Raw genomic sequence first — 16,440 nt, 5'->3', positions numbered from 1 at the left:
CTTAAATATATTGTTTCCTTAAAAACACAACCCAAGTACCTGATACCAGTGGCAAGATGATCATCCAGAATTGCTATATACCTTAATGGCTTGGGAAACAATATTGGCTGGTAGTGCAAGGGCTGTTTTTACTCTTCATCATGGTATCCCTCTTGGAACTTAATTTTGGCTTATTGATTTAGTGTATTTTAATTAAGATTCATTTAGCGTGAACTGAAGTTTAACAATACGTTCATTTTTCATATCAATACTTTTGGAATTTAATCAGTTGCTCACTCTTATTTTTCTGTGTCATGGTAGACCATTAAACTTCAGGTTGAATGGGAAGAAAGGCAGAATGATGCCAGTCCTACTTCTCCAGTTCCACCTAAACCCAAGAAGGAGGAGAACCCAGAGGTATTGTAACGTGATGCTTGATGGAAGCAAATACTAGTCATTAGACTTTACTTTTAAATATCAACATCAAAATGAGTATATTTAACTAATTCCTTTAGTATATTTAAAATTGTTGTTAATTGTTTGGTATTATTAAGTATGGAACTTGCATTCTAGGTGTGGAGGTTCCAGTGCTGGTTTGTGTTACTTAAAAAGGTGGTGGAAACAGATTCAGCACTAAGTTTGACAAAATATATTTTGAAAGATAAATCTTTCAAGAAATGGGGAAAGACAAGAGCTATTTAATAGTTCCTTCAACTGACAATCAGTCCATTGTACAATGTGATTCAGTGACTGACACATCTCAGGCACTAGATGATAATGTGGTCTGATCACATAAATACTTTACGTAGAGATCCTAACTGGTAGAATTTGATGAGGTAGGATTGCATTATAAGTTAGAAAGTTGGGAGCTGACAGTCTATAAAGGACTTTTCACTGTTCATTAAATGATGCTATCATTCTTAAGAATGCTGTGGCACATCTTGTAGAGCTGCTGCCTCACAACTCGAACCACCTGGGTTGAATCCTGACTTGCCATGCTGTCTGTGTGGAGTTTGCATGCTCTCCCTGTGCCTGCATAGGTTTCCTCAAGCAGCTGCAATTTCCTCCCGCATCCCAATAGGTTTGGCTGCTGTAAATTGCCCCTGGTGAAGGTGGATGAGAGTGTGTGGAGAATAGATTACAGGAAAAATTAGAGGAGGAATGGAATTCCTCTGTGAGTTGGTACAGACTCATTGGGCCCATAGAAATGAAGTCTCCTTTCAGAAATTAGCTTCATGAGGCTAAATAAGAGTTAATGCAATAAAGAAGGCAAGAGTTACCCAGAAGCAAAATTTTTTTTTTATATAGGCTCCTTGGAATTAGATACAGTACTTCAGGCTATTTACATTGGGAAGCTTGAATTTTAACTATTTATGGTACATTGGGTTCAGGTTGCAAGCCGCCATGATGATTCCCATCCTCCTCCAGCTCCTTGTGCTCCTTGTATCTGGTGTTGCAGAGCATGTAATCGGTACTCTTTTTGCAAATTTCTGTTGTGCTGTCAACGCAAAGTGACAGATGATCCTGAATTTTTTAATGGTTACTTTGATCATTCTCAGTAATTAGAAAGAGAACCTATTCTGTGGGATCTGGCACAACCTTGGGACATACCAATTGCTTTAGAGTCAATAAAATACCTCTGAAGTGTACATTTGTAATGTATGGAAATGTGGCAGATAATCTGGAAACAAAGTTCCCACAAACTGCAATGATACCACTGTGTGTAATTTTATCACTTCTTAATAATTGGATTATAATGATTTGGTACAAACATGTAAGAAAAATCGACAGCTAAGTAAATGATTTAATTTGGAGTAATTTTCCAAAATCATTGGCTCATCAAGTACAGTTAAAGTTTTTGATTGTGGTGCATCTTAAAATATCCTCTTATGCCTTTCAATTTTCTAAGATGGATACGTGAAATGGCAAAACATCGTAGTGGAGTAGTTCTCTTCAAGTGGAATGTGTAGTGTGGAGTCAAGAAAACTGACAGCACTTTTAGCATGAGATTTGATTGGATACTACGATCTATTATGATTTGCTTATTGAAGCAGTGCAAGTCTCATTTCCCCTAGGTTACTGCATATAATAAAAGAAAATGTAGAATTGGAAGATCAACTTAAATGTGTGTTGATCTTTACTGTGAGCTAGTTTATTTGTTAAAATTGGGTAAAATATTTCAAGCACACGAGCATTTTTGCTGGCTTCCTCTCAATAATTCAAAGTTTTCTGGTTCTTTATCCAACAGTTGCCTGCAGCAAATAGTTAAATCTGAGATGTAAAGAGATATTGAGCAATGGACATTCAGTAGTTATTTAATTTAATTGGGCACTATTATGTTTTTTGTCTTGTACAGAAAGTTGCTTTCATGGTTTCCCTGGGGTTGGTTACACATGATCACCTTGAAGGTAAGAATGTTTTTTGCTGCTTTTCTGTCTTATATTTGCAATTCTGTCTATACATACCATTTTCCTGAGCCTCCAAGTAACAGAAATAAATTTGTTCTTATGTCCTTTTATTTGAGTGACTAAATGGTTGTAGTGAATTATATCTATTTCCTTTAATTATGGGACCCAATGACCTCAGTGTGGGGGGAAAAAACATTGATCTGGAGGCATGAGCTTAATTACAGATAAATAACTCCACAGCAACTTTGTGGGTTAAACCACTGCAGTTAGAGTCCTAACTCTGGTAAAGTAGGTGATTCCAGATATAGTGTCTGCTGATTATTGGGTAACAGGTGTAAGTCACAATAGCAAGGATTGTAATAAATGTAGGTTGCTGTAGTTGAATTCAGCACATCCAGGTGGGGAAAGGTTTAGGAGAGCAGGGCAGTACGTGAAGTACAGTCAGAGAGGCTACTCCTAGTTGTTAAAATATTTATCCTGGTAGAAAGTAAATCTTTGGTGAGGGCAGGATCAGGTAAACTGTCTGAAAATAAGTCAAGGTGATTTGCTACTTGGGTAAGATGCTAAAAGGTATCTGATGAAAGTGGAATCAGAGCCATGTTGAGTAACCATCTTCAGAAGAGATAGGGAAGAAAGTGAAACTTGGTTTTAAAGAAAATGAAATCATTGGCCAAATTGAGCTCACTTTTAGCAGTTGTCTTGCAGGGAACTGCCAGCCATCAGCCATTTGCAGCTCAATGTTTTAAGCTTGTTTGCTTGGTCAAAGACAAAGTGCATGATGAGCTGGAGATCAGATGCCAGTGCATCTCTTTTCACTCTCTCCCTGAGCCCACAAGCAGAGTATTGCATTCCCTTCCACCCCTTTAGCTTTAATGTCTCTATTAATAAAGTTTGAAATTAGTTAAAAACTTTCACAGCAACGGGTCAGCTCAATTGGCAATCCAGCATGATGCAACTAAATTAATGCCATATATATTTACGCTGCTGCCTCACAGCTCCAGCAACCCGAGTTCAAACCTGACCTTCAGTGTTGTATATGTGGAGTTTGTATGTACACCCTGTGACAATGTAACTTTCCTCCAGGTGATCAAGTTTCCTCCCACATTTCAAAGACATGCAGGTTGGTAGGTTTATGGGCAATGGTAAGTTGCCCCTAAAGTGTGGACAAGTGGTAGAATGTGAAGGGAATGTGGAGAGAATAAAATGTGATTAGTGCAGGATTAATGTGGGTGGGTGCTTGGTGGTCAGTGTAGACTCAGTGGGGCTGAAGGTCCTGTTTTCGTTCTGTGTGAATCTATGAACTCTATCATACAAGAAGATAGTTGCTTTTAAAGAACGCAGTGTTCAATATAAAATAATAAAACAAGGTCAGCTTGGTTTACAAGGCATTTTGATTTATGTTTAATTAAGCCTGTTAAATTGGACAGACCACTGGAATACAGTTGCCAACTTAGGTGCAAACAGCCAAAAGAGCATTCAAAATTGAGCTAGTTTTGAGATGCAATCTCTTATTCCTTTAATTTCCACTCAAGCTTATTTTTCTTAGGTTCTGCTGCAAAATCTGCCATGAACCAGCGCAATCACCGTCAGTTTTAAAATGTTACTTTTGGGGTGAGGGTGTGGAATTAATTTTAAGAAATAGATTTTGGTAACGTGCAGCTTGATTACTACAACTGAAAACAGGTTATTCACAAAATGTAATTGTCTTGAGTTATAAGGAGAGACTAGATGGACTGGGACAGTTTTCCCTGGAGTGAAGGAGGCTGAGGGACGACCTTATAGAGGTTTATAAAATTATGAGGGCCATAGATAAGATGGATTGTTGCAGCCTTTTTCCCAGGGGAGGAGAGGGCGTAGATCTAAGGTGAGAGGGGAAAGATTTAAATGGGAACTGAGAAGCAAGTTTGTAACACAGAGTTGGTGGATACATGAAGCAAACTGGCAGGGGAGGTGGTAGAGATGGGTACAATTACAACGTGTAAGAGGTGTTTGGACAAGAAAGGGTTAGAGGGATATGGGCCAAATGCAGGCAAATGGGACTAGTTCAGGAAGACATCTTGGTCAAAAGTAAAGTAAAAGAGTCTTGAGAACCTCTTGAAGGAAGGCAAGTGAGTAAATTTATTGGAAACTTTCAATGATTATTAATTCATTCTGGGTGTAGCCAGTTTTGTGGGCAAGGCTGCTTCCTAATGTAAGATTTTTTAATTCAACCTCTGGAAAAATCAAAGAAAGAAACAAGTTGTGCTGAAGGTCCTTTGCATGTAAAACTTGGCAATCTTTTGCGCTGGTCCTTTATTTTTTGCTGAATTGTATGGGGAAAAAAGTAGAAATACTAGCCCTTTGGATTTCTTTTTTAAAGAAAGCTTTAATTTTTCAAACCTCAGGTTTTGGAGAGAGAATGCTGGAAGAAATTGTCCAGGTCTACTGGGGTACCATCTGCGGAAAGGAAAACCAGACTGCGTTGGTTTTGTTGCAAAGGAAAAATTGAGAATGAATGCTGAGGATAGGCTTATATTGTGTACTCTTGGTGAAAAATCAAAGGGCAGGGATTTAAGTTTTGGATAGCTCGTTATGATGTAGATTTGTCCTTGCTTTCTCCACATTACTAGATTTACTTGAAAGCATATTAAAGAGGGCCATTGAAAGCAATGTGGAGTGACTTTCCTTCATGGATAATATTCTGTTCATTTGAACATAAGAAAAAGAAGCAAGAATATCCCTTATAGTCTCTCAAGTCTACTGCACCATTCAATGATTATGGCTGATCTTGTAAAGCACTAGAGCAGATGCCTGAAAAAGGTTTGTGCATAAATTGAGGAAGTCAGGGAATGAAGTCCAGAAAAAAAATTAAATTCTTTAACTTGCGGGTATATCTTGGAGTAATTCTTATTGTCCTGTAACCTACTATTTTTGATTTTACACAGAAATCCAAAGCAAGAGGCAAGAAAGGAAACGACGAACAACCGCAAATCCAGTGTATAGTGGAGCGATCTTTGAACCAGAGGTACTAATTTAAATAATATCTTGTACTTTATCCAGCACGTAGTCTTTTTCCCGGAGAGGGGTGCTAAAAACAAGAGGGCAAAGGTTTAAGATCAGAGGTGAGAGATTTAAAAGGGTCATCAGGGGCAGCTTCTTCACACAAAGGGTAGTGTGTATTTGGAATCAACTGCCAGAAGTAATGGTTGAGGCGGGCACATTAGCAACATTTAACAGCCATCTAGACAAGTACATAGATAGGATAGGTTTAAGGGCCTATGGGCCAAACCAAATATAACTAGCTCTCTGGGCAACACAGTCAGCATGGACAAGTTGGGCCAAAAGGCCTGTTTCCATATTGTATGATACTATGACTCTGTCTAAATCATTAAAAAAAATGTTGCTTTCTCATGTAGTAATTTTTCTTAAAAATTCCTTATTGATGAACATCACCAAGCCCACACTGAGCTAGGAGAAATAATTAGTCTAAGCATGGAAATTCCAATCCCCAGCATCCCAGTACTATGGTTGGTGGATTGAAGTTGCCCAAAATATTGTTATTAAGAACACTAAAATACCCTTAATTCCTAAAACTGGTCAAGCAAAGCAATGATACTTTATCCAATTTCAATAGCAATTTAGGAAACATTCTGATAGGCATGGTTAAATCTTCCCAGTCTGCTTCTATCCCCATGCCCTTCAATATTTTTCTAAATTATTTTCAAGCTGTTTTGAGAGTTGATTAATTTGGCATAAGCTTCTTTTCAGGAAGCCACTTCAATATTTTCATAATCAGTCGGAGAATAGTCAACTCTGCAATCTAATCTTGCAAGCTAGTTAATTTTTAACGTGACTTCCACTCAGGGTATCATTAATCCTGCTTATTAAGAAAAGATTTTTTTAAATAATAGAGGTTTTCTCATATAGGATGTAGAGAATAATAAAAATCAAACCTGTTTAATACTCAAAGGATTAAAAGGGAATAAATATCAAGGATGATTTCTGGATGAAATGACGAAGACTTATTGCCATCTATTAAATGTTTATTAAACATTATAATTATTTATTATAAATAATAATTTTCTGTTCTTTTTGTGTTACTTTTGGGAAGTGAGTACTGTATTACTGATGTTTGGATTTTCTGATAGCAATATGAAATCCTGTTTGAGTTTGTGATGATAGAATCAGAGGGGTCAGGGTTAGTAGGAAGAACCTGCATCCCATAAGATAAATTATTTTTTTCGTGCTGAGGTTTGCATTGTTCTATATGTATATAAGTGTGTTTGTTTTTGTAATACAGCGCAAAAAATCTGCAGTAACTTACCTGAACAGCCCTGTGCAGCCTGGGACACGGAGAAGAGGTAACTTTGTGTAAACAAGTGAATATATGGAGGTTCCATTATTCACTTTTGCTTTTCATTTAATATAAATAAGTAGCAGGGATGCCACAGCTAGTCTTGAGAAATAAAGCCTTGGTTTTGAAAGCAGACCTAATGTAACAAAATTAACAAAATGGTTTTACATTTGACTAAAGGAATGTTTACTATAATTTGTTCAAGAAGTATGCATTCCCTTTAGCTTACCTATGTATTATCAATACATATCAAGGGCAGAATTTTTTTAATATCTGCTTCGACTATTTCATTTTTAAAGAAATCAAGAATTTGAGCACCATTATAAAAGAGCAGGCACTTGTCCAAAGAGAAGAAATCAATATGGACACTCTTGAGTTCTACTTAATGTCCCATTTGGAAATGTTTCTATACGAGGCCTAAGACTTGAGAACTTTTCCCTTTTGATAACAAAACATTTCCAACTCCAATATCAAAACATTTGTTTACAGAGCATAAGGCTTGTAACCACTAGATAATGTTTAGATTTATACAAACAACAAATAGTTTCTCCATATCACACACTGACTGGATTGATTTCCAAGTATTACTATGATGAAAGCTTAACACATGATTGTCATTACTGAACAATGTTTAACATTTCAAAATGGTCTTTTTTTTTGGTACAATTGCAAAAAAGTGTTCAAGGATAATAGTGGCTTCCTTTCTACCATAATTGACAGATCTCTTGACCATAGCTCATCTTTTTCCTGCACCTCTCTCATTGCTTCCCCTTCTCGAATGAGCAAAAATAGAGTTTCCTTGATCTCAGCTTTTCATCTCACCAGCCTCTGTATTCTCAGATCATCCTTTGCAATTTCTTCCAGCTTCAGCAGGATTTCACTGCCAAACATTTTCTCCCCCACTTCCCCTTTCAGCATCTCGAAGGAACCATTCTCTTTGCAACTCTCTGGTCCACTCTTCTATCCCCACCAACCACTCCCCTTATGGCATTTTTCCAGGTAATTACAGGCATTATCCTTTTATCTCTTCCCTTCCTATCATACAGACTAACTGCCTTTCCAAGAGAAGCAATGATTTAATTGCACTTCTTCCAATCTAGTGTACTAAATCAGGTTTTCAAATGGTGATCTCCTCTACATTGTAGAAACCAAATGTGGATTGGGTGACAATATTGTAGAATACCTGCATTCATTTTGCAGGAGTGACTTAGAGCTCTCTGTTGTCTGCCACTTTAATTCTCCATTCCACTTCCGTTCAGATCTATCTGTCTATAGCCCCCTGCACTGTTATAACAAGGCCCAACGTAAGCTTGAGGAACACAGCCTCATCTTCCGTCAGGGCACATTGCAGCCTTCGGAAGTGAATGCTACAACTGTATCAGAATTGGTCGTTTTGGCTGTAAGTCTACAAGTGATATTGGCTCCGTTTTTCCTCTCTTCATTGGCACAGCCTGACCTGCTAAGCATATTGTACAGCCCTACATTTTCACCTTTTTACGACCGTTTGTTTGTATTCTTCCTCCATAATGGTCCTCATTTCATAGTTTTTATCCTTTTGTTTTAATTGCCGCCATTTACTCATTGACCAGATGACCTCAAGAGCTTGCCCCAAGACAATACTGCCCTCCCCCTATTGGAGGTATTCCCTTTGTTCAATGCATCCCTCCCCATCATCTCAGCAACTTACTTTTCTTCTCTTCCCCAGTTCTGGTTCTCTTTCTGCAGATGCTGCCTAATCTTTCCAGCATCTTCTGGTCTTAATTCAGATTTCCAACATCTGCAATTTTTAATCTTCATTCTTTCCTAACCACTAAGCAAATAAGTGGCATTATATTATACAAAGTAATATAATACATAGATAACTCATTCTTCTGCAATTTTTCCAACATTAAAGGAACAGGAACATAAGAACATATTTTTTCCAGCACTATCCTTTGTTGAGCAGAATAGCTATATTCAGTATGATGTGGCTATCATGTGGCTCTATTCTTTTTATCAACTTTATTAATTATATAGAAGTGGTCAGTAAAAAGCCACTTTTTTTTATTGATGTATTACCTTCCCTTCAGCTACACAATATTTACTGCAACAATTTTGAACTGATGAAATTTGAGCAGAAGGAAAGTTTTAGACCTACAATATATTTGCTAACAGCTGCTGAAAGTTTTCTGAATTTTGATCTGGAAGAAGTTTATTGGTGATCGTTTTAATTAAGTTTCTTTGAAAAATGAAAGATGCATTAATGCAGTAACTCTATACAACTTCAATGCAATCACCCATTTCAAAGTTTGTTACTGAAGTAAAAATGATAAATGACACCTTGGAAAAAAGTAGTAAATGTATCAAATTCTCTTCTTAAAATCACTTGTATCCAGCTTCTAGGTTCCCAAATATTTGTGACTAGCCAGTCACTTCTAATAAAAATAGAAGTATTCTGAGGTACAATGGTACTTTTGAGAAAGGATGATTTACTTGAGCTAGCTTAGAAATGACTGAACACTGATGAATTCCTCTTTGTTCACTATTGTTGAGTGGTATCAAGTATGTGTTGTTTTTTTATTAAGACCTGTGTTCCTAGATGTAATTTTTTGGGGAAATTTTTTTGTAAATGTCTGTTTGGGGTGGCTTTTAATTTTAGAAACTGAATCAAGAGTAACTTTAAATTTGTCAAGTCTCATGAGTCGTATTCGTATTAAAATTTAAGTTGAAACAGCTGCTGTAGTACAGTAAACACTGACCTACCAACCTATGGTTGGGTGAAGCCTTTAAAACAACAGTTCCTAGTATTGATTTTGAGGATATTCAGATAGTTGACCTATAACTTTTTTATTGATTGTTTGGCTTTTAAATCTTAAGCACTGTTTTTGGAATTCTGCTCAGTAAAATCCTGAATGTTTATAATTCATTATAGTTAGTATTTAAAAGTTACTTATATTACCACTAATGGTTTCATACTAGATATATTTCTGTACGTAGTAAATCAAGTAACATTTATTCAGTATGACAAATTTGTTAACATTTTGTTCCATTTTTTAATCAAATGCCATTTGTGTGTTACTGCATGTTCCTTGTTTTGACCTTTCAACTTATGATTGTGTATTAACACTATCTGTGCTCCCCCTTTCTCTTTCCTCAATGGCAGCCAATGAGGATCAGTGGTTGAAGGTATGTGTTTGTATATATTTTGTGTTTTTGTTTTTCTTTCTTGTGTGTAGGTCGCCCTCCTAAGTACACTCACGTGTTGGGTCTGGGGGCAATGGCACCTTCCTCCCCTCCGAGTCATCCTGCCTCCCCAGATTTCGAAAAAACAGAGAATTTGCTCAGTTTTGCTGCTTCAGCACAGTCTGCATCCAGTCCCAGCTCTGTAGATGTAAGTTACAAATTTCACAGGGTTACTAAGCCAGAGAACTAATTTTGACAGTTTACATAATATTTTATCATGGAATAACGGTCATTTGAACTAAAACTTGAGTTTTCCCCACCTCCTCCTTTCCCTTCACCTCCATTTTTTCCCACATCTCTTCTGTGCATGCAGTTACTAAACGGCCTCCAGTTCCACACGACAACACAAGATTATTGTATATAGTGCAAAGTGCATCATCTATTACAACTGTGTTCAACATTCCTGTCTATATTCTTGATGTTTTGGTGATTGCTTGAATGTTATTATCAGAAGAATGGACTATTCTTCTATTATTGTTATATATTATTACTGTAATACAGTGAGATAAAAAGTTCTGCTGCTTTAAATCTAGCCCATCTCAGAGAATGAAGTTCTTCTTGCTTTCAAATGCAAGGACTCAATATGGGTTTGAATGGCCTCACCTCGTTTCTATAATACTATTCAACAGTATGAAGTATGAAACAAAGGTCACATTAATGTATTCATAGTGATGCATTAATAATTTTCAATAGCAAAGACATATTTGGGGAAAACTAGATATAACTATTCCTTACTAATATATGCTTGTTAACCATGGTTAACAGTAATGAATATTTCCTTATCCACCATTGATGTCACTGCCATTGGTGAGTACAAAATTTACCCCTAAAGTGTTATAACTTCTAGTTTTGAAGTTTGGACTATGATTCTCTGGCTTTCTGCTGCATAGAATCTGGTTCACTGTTGATCAAAAACCTAAATGTCTTACAAACTAATCAACCACTTGCTGCTTCATGAGAATTCATTGGTGAACCAGTTGGTTTCTGTCAGTGCCTTATGAACTGATTGACTGTTGATATTGCCCACCAATCTAAGTAACATCCTCATAAATCTTTTCTGCAACCTCTCCAGCTTAATCACATTGTTCCTGTAGTGTGGCAACCAGAACTGCACGCAGTACTCCAAGTGCAGCCTAACCAATGTTTTGTGAACTGTAATGTGACATCCCAACTCTTGTACTAAGTGCCTTGGCTGATAAAGATGAGCATGCCATATGCCTTCTCCAGCCTGTCTATCACTTCCAGTGAAATATGTACTTGTATCCCAACATTTCTCTATTCAACAGCAATCCCAGGGCCCTGCCACTCACTGTGTATGTCCTGCCCTGGTTTGACTTCCAAATTGCATCACTTCGCACATGTCTGAGTAGAATTCCATCTGCCATTCTCTTGTGCGCTTTCCCTGTTGAACAGTATCCTGTTATAACCCTAGATAATCTTCTTCACCATCCATTATACCACCAGTTTTGGTGTCATCTGTTTCTATAAAGTTGTACAACAAAATAGGAACCTTTTAATGGTTAACAAGTTTCACAGTATCCTTGAAAGGTTAATAAGTATCACATTTAGTTTGTTTCTGTTTTCCGGAGAGGATGCATTTAAATGTGCAAAGTTTATTCTGGAAGTAACAAAAATAATTCATCTTGTTGAAGAGATATGGAATTTCAAGGGCTCTTGTATTACAGCTTGAATCTCAGTTATTAATTTCCATCCTCATAATGTCGTCCTTATTGGAATGCTTGGGGTCTGGGGGAACAACAATTTTCAACTGTAGATTAAAATTCAATTCCTATACTTAACCTGCACCTGAGTTTTGTGTGAGCTCAATGATTTTTCCCAAAATACAAGAATATGTGAAAGTTCACATCAGCTGTGCATGTTTTTACATTGGACAAGTAATGCACTGTTGGAGCATCACACAGAAAATGTCAAAGAAACTAGATGGATTAACAATTAAAGCCATAAATGAACAGTTGCAAATTTATTTATTTATTTTATTTTAAAACATCTTTAACTAGGGTTTGCCCTATTTAGCCACAAGGGCTACTTTACAAAGGGGCCCTGTCAGCAAGATGCAAGATGAGACAAACGACATTGAAAACATCACAAAAAATACAACTTTGTCTGTGAGTGTATTTTATTTGTTTCAAATATATGTTAAGATCTCCATAAGCAATTCAGCTCAATAGAGGTTCTATCTGAAAGGTGATTAGGATTCAAAAGTAAAGGCAGCTTAGACTGGAAAGTACTGTTCAGCAAAGTTAGCAGAGAATTGCAGTAGTGTGATTCAGAATTGTTCAGGATGGTACTGTATATAAAGCAAAAAAATTGGCAAACGGGAAACCGACTGACTTATTTAGGGGGAAGCTTCCAATTCTGTTTTTACTGCCTGTCCACGGTGCAATCTAATCACAGATACTTTTGTTGCATTTATTTAGTCATTTTTCATTCATTCATCAAAGTGTTGAGTTCGTCATCATTTTTTTAAACAAAATGCAGTGTACACATTGTTAGGTATCAGTATGATAACTATTGATAAAATAATTTAAAACCCTATTTCAGTCTAAGCTTTTATTCTTTGAGCAGTTTATACAAAGTTGCAGTTATAGCTTTAATAACTTTAAATCAATAAAAGGAAGAGGAATAACTAAGGAAATGCCCCCTGGCATTTCCATGAGTAATCATTGATACTCCTTGGTTAATACATGATTGGTGCAGTTTAGGACTTTTGCTGCTCAAGCCAACTTTTCCAACCATTTTAGGATATAGCGCAGGCCAGGTTAAGAAAAGTTCAAGTGGAACATGTAATCTTGGTTGTCATGGGCAGGGCATCCACTGCTATGGATGTTATAGTTCTAGGCTATCTTTACTTACTTTGATATGTGTCTCCCACATTAGGAGTCACTTAAATAATAACTAACAAAAATTAAACATCAAAACCCTAAGTTATATCTTAAATCATGTAAATGATTATGTGACTTTGTTTTTTGATAGGGTGACATCCATGAGGATTTCTGCTCTGTGTGTCGACGTAGTGGACAGCTGCTGATGTGTGACACTTGTTCTCGTGTGTATCACCTGGAGTGCCTGGACCCGCCATTAAAAGCCATTCCCAAAGGAATGTGGATTTGTCCTAAATGTCAGGAGCAGGTGTGGGCTTGGACAGTGCCTTAGACTTAATTTTGTCTAATATAATTCTGGTAGTCATAGGGTTTGTTTTTCTAACTTTTTGGTGGGATTTTCTTTTTTAAATTTTTGTTCGTTACTCAATGTCTCAATCACTCCAGGGTATACACATTGGTGTATAATTTATGACAACTAGCTAAAAAATTATCAGTAGTGAACTGTACCAGACCACATAGTGTTTGGCTGTTCTCTGGTTGGTAGCGAGGCTAAATATTTAGCAAGTTAGATGATACCAACGATGCCAATGAAAACAGGAGATTTCTTTTTCATTTGTCTAAAAAGCAGAAGATTTGCTTTTTCTGTCACCCAGCTGTTAAGGATATAAAACTAAATTTAACTGTCTCAATCTATAACTCACAAGATGTAATACTATAAAAAAATTAGCTGTAATTTAGAACTAGTGATCATCAGATTGCCAAATCTTTCTGAAGAGGGTTCCATGCATAAGTAGTATGCAGTGAAGAAACAATTGTATATAGTGAAGGAACTATGTCGTAGTATAGGAGATAAGGAAGGTTGTTGAAACCTGAAACTGCACCTTACCTGAAAATATCTGCACAATAAGAACTTTTTATTCTTTTCATTGGTCATCCATTCGTCATGTTCATACACAAACACGATTTGGACAGTGCTGTGGATTTAATTCCCTTTTGTTAAAATGTCGGTAGTGTTCCCATTAGGTACTAATACCAAGAGAAAGACAATACGAAAGCTAAATTTACCTCAAGTACTTTGTGGATTTAACAGTCTTTGCCTGAAGGCAAGACCCTTCTTGTCACTCACATGAATTGCAAATTATTTACAGTCTTAATACCTCTGTAAAAAATAATGTTCTGTCCATCACTGTTGAAAATGTTCTGTTTTTAGATTCTGAAAAAGGAAGAAGCAATCCCATGGCCTGGGACGCTAGCAATCGTTCATTCTTATATTGCCTACAAAGCTGGTAAGAGCTTGTTGCTCTGAGTTTGTTTGTAGGACATATTATCTTTTTATTATGTATCAAATCAGTTGTATGTTACAATGATTCACTCCCTCCTGTGAAACATTGATTAAATATCTATTGTGGGAGATGGGTCCTATTAAGGTTTTGGCTTGAGAACTGAATGAATCCTTCATTATCTTAGCGTGATCTAAATTACATGTTTCATTATGTATACTGTCTAACACAAATAGGGAAGTTGCAGATAGCTGTAACAATAATAAGATTGTAGTGGTAGGGGATTTTAATTAGGACTGATTAGGGATCGTCACCATGGCTTTATGTGGGAAATCATGTCTCTGGAATTTGATTGAGTTTTTTGAAAATGTGACCAAGAAAATAGATGAGGGCAGTGTGGTAGATATTTTCTACATGGACCTTCGCAAGGCCTTTGACTGCATGGTAAACTGTTGTTTGTCATTTATATTAATGATTTGGATGAGAATGTAGGTGGCGTGGTTAGTAAGTTTGAACGTGACACTAAGGTTGGTGGTATAGTGAACAGTGAAGAAGAGTATCTAAGATAACAATGGGATCTTGATCAACTGGGCCAGTGGGCTGAGGAATGGCAGATGGAGTTCAATTCAGATAAATGCAAAGTGTTGTATTTCGGTAAGACAAACCATGACAGGACTTGTACAGTAAATGGTAGGGCCCAGGGGAATGTTGTAGAACAGAGAAATCTAGGGGGTGCAGGTACATAGTTCCTTGAAAGTAGGTGAAGAAGGTGTTTGGCACACTTGCCTTCATTGGTCAGGATATTGAGTACAGGAGCTGGGATGTCATATTACTGCTGCACAAGGCGAAGGTAAGGCCACATTTGCAGTACTGTGTGCAGTTCTGGGCACCCTGCCACATGAAGGATCAGAATCAGATTTATTATCACTGACATATGACATGAAATTTGTTGCTTTGCAAATCGTTGAGTTTGGATCTTCAGGCTCCTGTACCTTCTCTCTGATGGTAGTAACAAGAAGAGGGCATGTCCCAGATGGTGAGAGTCCTTAATGATGGATGCCACCTTCTTGAGGCACTGCCTCTTGAAGATGTCCTTGATGGTGGGAAGGGTTGTGCCCATGATGGAGCTGGCTGAGAGTATACCCTCTGCAGCCTCTTGCGATCCTGTGCATTGGAGGCACCATACTAGGCTGTGATGCAACCAAGTCAGAATGCTCTCCACTATACATCTGTAGAAATTTGTAAGAGTCTTTGGTGACACACCAGATCTCCTCAAACTCCAAATGCAGCAGAGATGGAAAAGCTGCACAAAAGATATACGAGGATGTTACTAGGACTGGTGGGTTTGAGTTAGGAGAGGCTGGATAGGCTAGGATTTGTTACCCTGGAGCATAGGAGGCTAAGGGGTGATCTTATCGAGGTTTATAAAATCATGGGGGGGCATAGATAAGGTGAATAGCCACAGTCTTTTCCTCAGGATAGGGGAGTTCAAAACTAGAGGGCATAGGTGTAAAGTGAGAGGGGAAAGATTTAAATGGAACCTGAGGCAAGTTTTTCCATACAGAGGGTGGTGAGTATATGGAATGAACTGCCAGAGGAAGTGGTAGGGATTAGAAATGGGTACAAATACAGTTTGTAACTGTCAAAGGACAGCTACAGGGATAGGAATGGTTTAGAGGGATATGGGCCAAATGCAGGCAAATGGGACTGGCTTGGTTAGGTAACTTGGTTGACATGGACTAGTTGGGCGAACGGTCTATTTCTTCGTGCTGTATAACTCTTACTCTAAGATTACATTAACCTGTGAGGCAAATTATTTTGGCTACCAGAGATGCAGCATAATTCATATTGCAAGAAAATGTAAGTAAACATTAGTGGGGAGAAAAGGAAACCGTGCTATGTTTCTGGCAAGGGTTCTTTGTTACGTATTTCTTTCATATAAAGTGCACTTGGGCGTCCACTATGCCAAGCCAATTAACAGCTTCCTGAGATGCCAATTGAAAAAAATGTGCCACGTAACATAAGTACTTGAAAAGCTTGATGTGATGTCTTCCATTGTGTATACTTTGGACCATCCAGCAACTTTCATTCGTACAGGAGATGGCCACATTGTCCATGATCTGGACAGATTCTGTTAAGGGCTGTCTATCTTTAGGGGAGGTTGAAGCCAGGGACCTCTGCTGTGGAATCAGTGATTAGGTATTTGTTCCCTGCATTGGATGCTTCCCACATTTCCTTAAATCTGGATGGTAGGTTTGTGCCTGCAGCACCATGGATGTTGATTGCCTCTTCCCAGAATGCCTAGCATGATTTTAGCTACTCTTGTGGTGGCTTTGCCTAGTTGTTGTGAAAGGAGCTTTCATTTAAAGTTAAGG

At 37.5% G+C, this 16,440-nt stretch overlaps 1 protein-coding gene across 9 annotated transcripts in view; it reads left to right on the top strand.

The window, feature by feature from the left end:
- phf21aa (PHD finger protein 21Aa) overlaps nt 1-16,440 on the top strand; it is a 222,629-nt gene that overhangs the window by 188,664 nt on the left and 17,525 nt on the right. For 6 of the 9 annotated variants that reach the window (XM_052029723.1, XM_052029726.1, XM_052029725.1 and 3 more), the window contains 8 exons: nt 301-396; nt 2,336-2,387; nt 5,312-5,391; nt 6,667-6,727; nt 9,936-10,090; nt 11,961-12,068; nt 12,937-13,092; nt 13,996-14,071. In XM_052029723.1, coding sequence (XP_051885683.1) covers nt 301-396; nt 2,336-2,387; nt 5,312-5,391; nt 6,667-6,727; nt 9,936-10,090; nt 11,961-12,068; nt 12,937-13,092; nt 13,996-14,071 — 784 coding nt within the window. Of the gene's footprint in view, nt 1-300; nt 397-2,335; nt 2,388-5,311; nt 5,392-6,666; nt 6,728-9,862; nt 9,886-9,935; nt 10,091-11,960; nt 12,069-12,936; nt 13,093-13,995; nt 14,072-16,440 lie in introns of all 9 variants that reach the window. The other 3 variants (XM_052029728.1, XM_052029729.1, XM_052029730.1) reach the window with 3 other exon arrangements.

Source organism: Pristis pectinata, chromosome 14, assembly GCF_009764475.1.
Source record: "Pristis pectinata isolate sPriPec2 chromosome 14, sPriPec2.1.pri, whole genome shotgun sequence".
NCBI lineage: Eukaryota > Metazoa > Chordata > Chondrichthyes > Rhinopristiformes > Pristidae > Pristis > Pristis pectinata.
Note: the sequence above shows the minus strand (reverse complement) of the source record. Positions and strands in the feature narration are given on the sequence as shown.